General features: G+C 35.1%; 1 protein-coding gene across 1 annotated transcript in view; it reads left to right on the forward strand.

Annotated features, from left to right (window-relative positions):
- Positions 1 to 8,647, forward strand: part of LOC111368370 (serine/threonine-protein kinase TOR-like) — a 45,047-nt gene that overhangs the window by 31,964 nt on the left and 4,436 nt on the right. Inside the window, exons 43-54 of the mRNA XM_022989596.1 lie at positions 2 to 67; positions 2,207 to 2,275; positions 2,379 to 2,471; positions 3,278 to 3,418; positions 3,501 to 3,629; positions 3,717 to 3,876; positions 4,112 to 4,326; positions 4,744 to 4,950; positions 6,479 to 6,592; positions 6,670 to 6,873; positions 7,110 to 7,190; positions 8,488 to 8,589. Coding sequence (XP_022845364.1) covers positions 2 to 67; positions 2,207 to 2,275; positions 2,379 to 2,471; positions 3,278 to 3,418; positions 3,501 to 3,629; positions 3,717 to 3,876; positions 4,112 to 4,326; positions 4,744 to 4,950; positions 6,479 to 6,592; positions 6,670 to 6,873; positions 7,110 to 7,190; positions 8,488 to 8,589 — 1,581 coding nt within the window. The remainder of the gene's footprint in view (position 1; positions 68 to 2,206; positions 2,276 to 2,378; positions 2,472 to 3,277; positions 3,419 to 3,500; positions 3,630 to 3,716; positions 3,877 to 4,111; positions 4,327 to 4,743; positions 4,951 to 6,478; positions 6,593 to 6,669; positions 6,874 to 7,109; positions 7,191 to 8,487; positions 8,590 to 8,647) is intronic.

An 8,647-nucleotide genomic window follows, 5' to 3' on the forward strand; every position in this document is an offset into this window, starting at 1 on the left:
GTATGATGAAGCCCGCGAATATGTTGAGAGAGCAAGGAAATGCTTGGCTACAGAGCTGGCTGCATTGGTTAGTTTCTCCCACTTCTTTAATCATTGTTTCTTTGAAACACAGGTCGCCACTCTGTTCAACTGTTTTTCTGTATGATGTGGCTTTTCTTTTCATCAATTAAACACCTCGAGGAAAAAAACCAAAAAGAAATGAAAAAAATCTTGTCCTTTCTATGCACATGCTACAGATTCTTGTGTTTTATCGTACCTTCTCCCCCTTTTTTTCTTAGTGCAATGAAACAGGCTGCAAGACAGTTAAAAATTGGCCTCTGATATCATTTAAGCTTAAGTACTATTATTTTTAGGTGCATTAGTACTGCTAACTTATTTCTTCAGTTCTTGATACACAATACGGTCAAGAAGTTGTCAAACATCTTATCTTTATAATGAGTATATGGGAGAAGGCTTCACCTTTATGTTCACAATGGCGAAGAACATATGCGGTTGAATCAAAGAACTAGGGCTAGGGATTGGGTCATTCATGAGTCCTTTCTTTATAGTGCCTGGCGTCGAAAAAACATTTAGTAGCTCATTGGCTGAAAGCAGTACCTGGCATGCTCTTTCATTACATGCATAAAAAATAACCTTTGACGGGATGCAACGTTATGTAATAAAAAGCAACCCTCAGCCTCACCCCCTCGCTCAAATCTCCTTTATAGTATAGTAAGGGCTTGTGCCTTTGGCTTTTCCACTGTCTCACCTTTATTAGCTCCCTTGCCTTTGCTTTGCTCCAGTGGGACACCTAGTTTAGCTTTCTTAGCTACCTTTGTACACAACTTTTCAACCATACATTTCATCAACTTCTATCAAAATCTAATTTTAATCCCACCAAATAGGGGATTAATTCTTGATTTCCTTTGATTGGGCTTTTATGAATCCGAATGGGACTAGGATTGGGATTGGGATAAGTGGAAATTACATGGGAACTGATTTTTAAAGATTATAGTTCAAAAATCATATACAAAATTATTTATTCATAAATTAGGTAATAATAATAATTAAATTAGTGTGTATATAAATATATATATATATATATTTATATACACACACACACAAGGGGCTTAGTCTGGAAGTGGTCAATTCATATGTAGTGTATTGTAATGGCTTAGTCTGGAAGTGATGCAAAATTCCGAACCAAAAAGAAGATACTCCTATATCTAAGTGTGAAAATATCGTGATACTGCAAAACCATGCAATGGCTTGATTTGGTACATTAAAGATTTTATACTTAAAACAATGCAAACTTGTAGTCAACTTAATGTGCAATCGATGAAATGGTCAGTAGAAGGAACTATAATCAGGAGTCTCTAAATTCTCATAAGCTCTGGTGCTGGCTTCTCTGCAATGTCTTGCAACCTAGTTTTGTCTTAAAGCTGAGTTTTAGATTAGGATAAAAGACCCATAAGTTAGTGTTCCTCTTGTTTTCTTTCATTTCCATGGAACAGGGGCAATTTTTTCGATTCCAGAATTTCCTTACTTTCCTGAGTTCTCAGGAATATATCCTGAGTCGAGACAAAGCTGGATCGAGGTTTTTTTTTTTTTTTTTTGGGGGGGGGGGGGGGGGGGGAACAATATTTTTTCTCATTGTCCAGGAAATTTCTGATAAGATCCTGCTGATCAGTTGCTGAGTTCGTATTGTTTTCTGCGATCAAATTTAGATGAACAGATTTGTCTTTTGTAGTCTTCTTTTTGTATTCATATATTTGTATTGCGTGGAACAAGCAGGAAAGAAATACAATAAATTGTAGAGCATTCGGGAGAGGCTCTAATTCTCTCCCAAGACAATACTCAATTTCTGCCTGAATGGCCTATTGGTAGTTAGAGGCTGTACAGTTCATTCTACTTAATTCCCATAATATCTTTCCCCTACTTTAACTAACTTAATGGAACTATCAATTTTCCCTGCAAACCCATAAACGTATAGCCCCTAGAAGATCTGAAGCCCTTGTTAACAGTATTCTGTTCGTTAACTGCATCATGTAACACGTTAAAGTACACTACATTTGATTGACTCTTAATAGTGATGTTACTTATAATTTACAAGAACTATTTGGCATATTAGCAAACATTGAATATGACATGACTACATTTGAAACTATTGTAGTTTTGTATCTTGTTTCTTTCTAAAAACTGATGTCTAAAATTTACCACTTAATAGGTTCTTGAAAGTTATGAACGTGCATACAGCAATATGGTTCGCGTTCAGCAACTATCAGAACTGGAGGAGGTATGGACCCACATATCATTTCATGTTGTTTTGCAGTTTTAACTGACATACACGAACATTTTGATACATTATCAGCCTATTGAGAAATGTCTTTTTTGAATAGGTCATTGATTATTGTACTATTGCCGAGGGCCGACGGGCTCTTATTCGTAACATGTGGAATGAACGAATAAAAGGAACGAAGCGTAATGTTGAGGTAAAATTTCTCTAGGCTGGTTTTTCTTCTCATTTATTTTCTTTTAAAAATGTCAATTTGACAAGTCAATGACATTCAGATATTAAGCCAATATGCTAATTAATTTGAGTTGTTCCTTTGTAGTTTAGGAGTTTGTAGAGGAGGGAAAAAATGCATTTCCACGAACTGTACCTGCTCATCTTATAGTTAAACGAGCATCTGTCTATGAATTAGTTAGACTATATTTTATTTGAAACTAAAATTTATCATCATCAATTGGCCTTTTTCTTCCTTTAGCACCATATTCTTAGGCAGTTCTTTTGTAGATTCTTTGAGCAAAATGCAATGTGAAAACCATTTTTTCCGTAGTTGTGGCATGTTTACGTCACGTTAGTCATACTCTTGTTCTTCTTTCCTTGTCTAAAGGTATTGACTTGTATTACTGCGCTAAAGGTATTAAGTGGATATAGTACCTCATATTGGTCAAGATTGTTACTGTGCTAAATATATTAACGAGAATGAGCCCAGTTGCTTAACAGAAGTCTGCATTTCCAATTAACTTCTTATGTGAAACTATAGAATCCTAAGTGGCTAATATGTTAAAGAGCAATAATATGTTTGGTTTTGGGGTTGGGTGTGGGTCTGGGTCTGGGTCTGGGTGTGGGTTGGCTGGCCTATCTCTGTTCTATTAATGTGGAGTGGATATTGATTCCCATCGTCCGCAAATACAAATTTCACACTCTAGCTTACATCTTGTTTTCCTTTGGAACGTGGTATTATATTTTTTTCATTCTGCCGCTGAAGTGCTTGAAATCTTATATTTACAGGTCTGGCAAGCACTTTTGACTGTCAGGTCTCTTGTTCTGCCACCCACTGAGGATGCGGAGACATGGATCAAGTTTGCCTCTCTGTGTCGTAAAAGTGGCAGACTTAGTCAAGCTAGATCGACTTTAATTAAGCTTTTACAGGTTTGAGATGCATATTAGTGGAATACTATAGACATTTTGTGCTGTCATCTATTGGTTTAACTTCTCCTTGTAACACTTACAGTTTGATCCTGAAACAACTCCTGAAACTATACGGTATCATGGGGATCCTCAAGTAATTCTAGCTTATTTAGAATACCAATGGTCACTTGGAGATGAAAATAGGCGTAAAGAATCCTTCGCTCGACTGCAGGTAAGCTTTAAGTTTTCTTAAGTGGTAAATGCAAAGGATAGCTGCTCAATTTGGGGGATAATCATCCCTGAAATTTCTCTGTTGTAGGATTTGGCCATAGACATCTCAAGAACTCCAGTTCTTCAACAAGCTTCACAGTCTAGCTCATTGGGTAGTTCAAATATACCTCTCCTTGCCCGTGTATATCTTAAACTAGGAACTTGGCAGCGGGCACTTTCTCCGGGTTTGGATGATGATTCTATTCAAGGTAATCGATTGAATTCCACACACCCTCCTTTAAAAAAAAAAAAAAAAAAAAAAAAAAAAAAAAAAAAAAAAAAAAAAAAAAAAAAAAAAAAAAAAAAAAAAAAAAAAAAAAAAAAAAAAAAAAAAAAAAAAAAAAAAAATTGAAGAAAAGATAATGTAGAAGATTTGGTAGCTACTGGAGCGAGTAAATTTGACATATTGATAGCTTTCTGGTGATTAATTTCCTATGATTTCAGAAATTCTTAATGCGTTCCGAAGTGCTACTCACTGTGCAACAAAGTGGGCAAAAGCTTGGCATACATGGGCCCTATTCAATACAGCAGTAATGTCTCATTACACACTGAGAGGTTTCCCTAATGTTGCTGGACAATTTGTTGTTGCGGCTGTGACTGGATATTTTCACTCCATAGCTTGTGCTGCACATGCCAAAGGAGTGGATGATAGTTTGCAGGTAACACTTAGAAGCATAAAATCCTGTCCTACATAAGCGCAGAGCTACTTTCTGAAAAGCCCCTACCCCACGGTAAATGAGTCTAGTCTTCCACTACTAAAAGTATCCCTATGAGCTTGGGATCAGTTCATTTTGCTCTGTCTAAAGCACTTTCCTTGTGAAGAACAAATTATCCCCTTTATAATGTAACTGCATTTGTTGTCATTCTTTGCCTGCTTTGTTGGAATTGGTCATTAACAGTTCAAGTTTTCCTATTATCTTTAATTTTTTCTGTCAAATGATTTTGTCAATCTTTTTTTGAATTTATTTATGTCGGTGCTTTTTTCAAATTTATTTCTGTAGGTTCTATTACCTTCTCAGAAACTTTACTAGTTTATTATTTTTTCCTGTTTTTATCCTGTGTCATCTTGATTGCAGGATATTTTACGTCTCCTCACTTTGTGGTTCAACCACGGAGCTACTTCAGAGGTCCAAATGGCACTGCAGAAAGGATTTTCGCTTGTTAATATCAACACATGGTTGGTTGTTTTGCCTCAGATAATTGCGAGGATACATTCCAATACCCATGCTGTCAGGGAACTAATACAATCATTGCTAGTACGGATTGGCCAGAGTCATCCGCAGGTTTGATTTTATGTGATACTTGGGTGTCATGCACCTAGATTTTCCGCTGATTGGTGAATGGAAATGTCATTAGTAAGGGACTTGGCGCATGTTTGTTTAAGTTTTTAAAAAAAAAAAACACACACACACACACACAGACACACACACACTTGAGACTAAGTTTTAAAATTAATAGTTCTTTTGATGGTCAAAGCTAAAAATTAGTTACTTTGAAACTAATCCCCACCTGATTGTCAAAATGAGTAAATTTTATATTATAAGTAAGAAAAAACAAAAAGTAAAATCAAATGTGTTTGGTAACAGAAATTTACTTTATATTAAGTCTGACTTTAAAGATTGGCCAAACATTCTATTACATACATATAGGACAGTGTCCTGAAACAAGAAGTGAGAAAGTATTAATCAGTGTTGTTAAATCTGGCCCAGCATGGCTGGTTAACCTTTAAAGTCCACAATTTGAAAAACCGCCTTGAGAACTGGGTGGTTCAACCAGAACTCGGTGAACCAGTCACAGTTCTTGTTTTCAATTGCCAATTTAATAAAAAAATTAATTTGTAGCTATATTAATAGCCTTCCCTTCTCTTGTTGCAATTGATAAATTTCGATGTGGGACAAGTGCTACTATACATAATGGCTATTGTACAGTGGTACCGAAATGAGGGGGAAACAAGGGAAATATTCACTATTCCACTCCATGAAAATGTTTGCCCAATTTTTTATAATTTTATTAATTTCTAAAGAATAATTAAAACTATTAAGAAAATTAATATATCTGAAATTTAGTGTAAAAATTGAATTTTACACTCTTATAATTTTTTTGTAAATAATTTATGACAATTGATTCGACCCCCTTTACCTTTTTTGGGACGATGTCCTGGCTGGTTTTGAAAATATTGCTTTTAATTATATTTCTATTACATTTGGACATTAGGAATTGCAGACCATGATAATGTATTGTCATTGATGGAACAATAGTTCTCTGAATTTAGAGCTTTAGAGGAATAATAACCATAGTGGTATTGAATGGATATCTTTTTCCCTTTTTTCAACAATCTTGATCATATAAATTAAATTCGTCCATGATGATTGAAGCTTTACATTGTTAAAATATCTGTGGGGGAAGAGATCCAGTATTAGATTTTCTTCATACTTGCTTAAACGGTAGCCGTCAGTTTTACTTTTAGAGTTGAAGACATAATTTTTTTGAATACATGCACTCAATAGAGGAAGTAGTGTGATTTTCTTAGCAAAGGCTATTAGTTCACTACTAAAGAACTTATAGAGAATGTAAAGCTTTTGTTATGTCTGATAGTATGGTGGAAAATGTTTTTCTTTAGCATTCAGTCTCTTAAACTGAGAGTTACATAATAGTTATAGATCATCAACTTTTTTCTTTAACTAGAGAGTTTTGGAGCACTTGAAGATCAGCAGAATGAAGCCTTAACTAATCTTCAGTTTGCATAACTTTCTTTGAGCTAGCAAGATACCTTCACTTGTAAGATTAAAACACGTTTAATTTCCTCTGCAGGCTCTTATGTACCCTCTTCTTGTGGCATGCAAATCTATTAGCAATTTACGCAGAGCTGCAGCTCATGAAGTGGTTGATAAAGTTAAACGGCATAGTGGTGTACTGGTGGATCAGGTGAAAAAAAGACTTGACACTGGTGAGTCTTTTGGTTTCATTTGTGCAATTAGCTGACTGACTTTTTCATTTGAAAGGCTCAACTCGTGTCTACGGAGTTGATAAGAGTTGCAATTCTTTGGCATGAGACGTGGCATGAGGCATTGGAAGAGGCAAGTCGGCTATATTTTGGGGAACATAACATTGAGGGAATGCTAAAGGTGTTTGAGCCATTGCATGAAATGCTTGAGGAAGGAGCAATGAGGAACAATACCACCATAAAAGAGAAAGCCTTCATTCAGGTTTCTCCAATTCTCGGACGTATATCATCTCTGTTATAATCAAAGTGTAGAGGACAATATTTAACAGTGGCTACTTTTTTCTCGTGATTATCAATTGCTTTATAGGAATATGTATGCATTAATTGAGAAATATGACTTGATTTCTATGAATTAAGTTGAGAAATATTCTTCATAACCTTCATTTGATACATGTTGATTACAGTATATTATATATTAAGAACCTTCATGTGCTTCAGGCATACCGCCATGAATTGTTGGAGGCATATGAATGCTGCATGAAATATAGAAGAACTGGAAAAGATGCCGAACTTACTCAGGTATTTGTGTGAAGAAATTCTGATATTCACTTGACTTATTTTGCTAGATTGCATGTGTCTCGGGATGTTTCAGTTTTGGATAAAAAAAATAATAAATTGATTAGTAAGAAGAAAAAATTACGAAACATTTGAGGCCAGAAGTCATCAATATTAAGTGTGAGAATTTCTGATAAATCTAATTTCTTCATTTTTTTCCCTTCACACCTAGATAATTGCTCTTTGCTAATCCTCGTTATTCTCGAAAACTCTCGACAATATCTTCATATCAGTTTCATTGCCTTTTGCAGTTTAGAGATTCCAAAATTTAGCAGGCTACAGTGTGTGAATATCTTGCATCCACACTTTAGATTGCTAAAATTATTAACAATTTTAGCAATATTTGATTCTCTTCATGTGGGCTTGTAATGATCAATTGTGAAGACGAGGAGAAAAAGGGAATGGATGTAAAGAATAAAAAAGTGACACGTGTGGCTTTAGGACTTTTTCTTGTCCACCTTCAGGAGTTGATGGAAACTTAAATTGAGCTTCGGTTATGCTAGCCAAATCTGGGGCACGCATCACTGATGAGGTTGGGGAGTGGTGCAAGGTGTGGGGGAGGTTTCTGTTTGCTTTTCCTTGTTTATATTTATTTTTCATTCATTTGAACGTGATGTAAAAAACTGTGTTTTCAGCAAATTTGATCTCTTTTGGACAAAAATGTTCTGATGGATAGAAGTTTGGGCACCTATTTACCCAAAAAGTAGAATAAGGACACATGGCATTTTAAGTATACAATCTCCACTCGCATAAAAATATTGTTATTATCTTTGTCTTAGTCTATATTTGGAATATTCGAGACCTCATTGTCACAAGGTTCGAAAATTGAGGATCCCTTGTGATATTTACTGCTAAAGTAATTGAATAATAGATCTAATTTTGGGATTTGTTTGATTAACTGTAATTAGAACCTTAATGAATACAGTAATCACGTTCAGACTCTAATCAGAAAGATTAGCCCTTTCCAATGTGGAAGAGGGACCTATTCTGTATTTTATAAACTATTTATAAACAATGAAGTCACTTTTAATCCAGAAGTACAAACCATTTATCCTCCACTAATTTCTATCTGTTTATATTTTCAACCGTTCATAAACTTTTCTCACACTTGCTTTTATAGAGATGTCCCATGATAAAATTTTAGTTGCTCATCAGTGACATGTTGGTTAGCTTTTGCTTCAACAGTATATATAAAATTAATTATTTACTACATTGATACTTGTAATCATGGACTTGGCGTTGGGTTATTTCTTATTTTTAGGGTATCCAACTGTCTGTAAAGAAGTGTATTTTGTGCCCCATACTTTTATACTGCGTTGAGTGGTTTGGCTCCCAGAGCATGGCTCAACTCCTTCCAATGAATTGACAAAATTTTCTCACCAGGCTTGGGATCTCTATTACCATGTATTCAGGCGGATCGA

Source organism: Olea europaea, chromosome 19 (genome assembly GCF_002742605.1).
Source record: "Olea europaea var. sylvestris chromosome 19, O_europaea_v1, whole genome shotgun sequence".
Taxonomy (NCBI): domain Eukaryota; kingdom Viridiplantae; phylum Streptophyta; class Magnoliopsida; order Lamiales; family Oleaceae; genus Olea; species Olea europaea.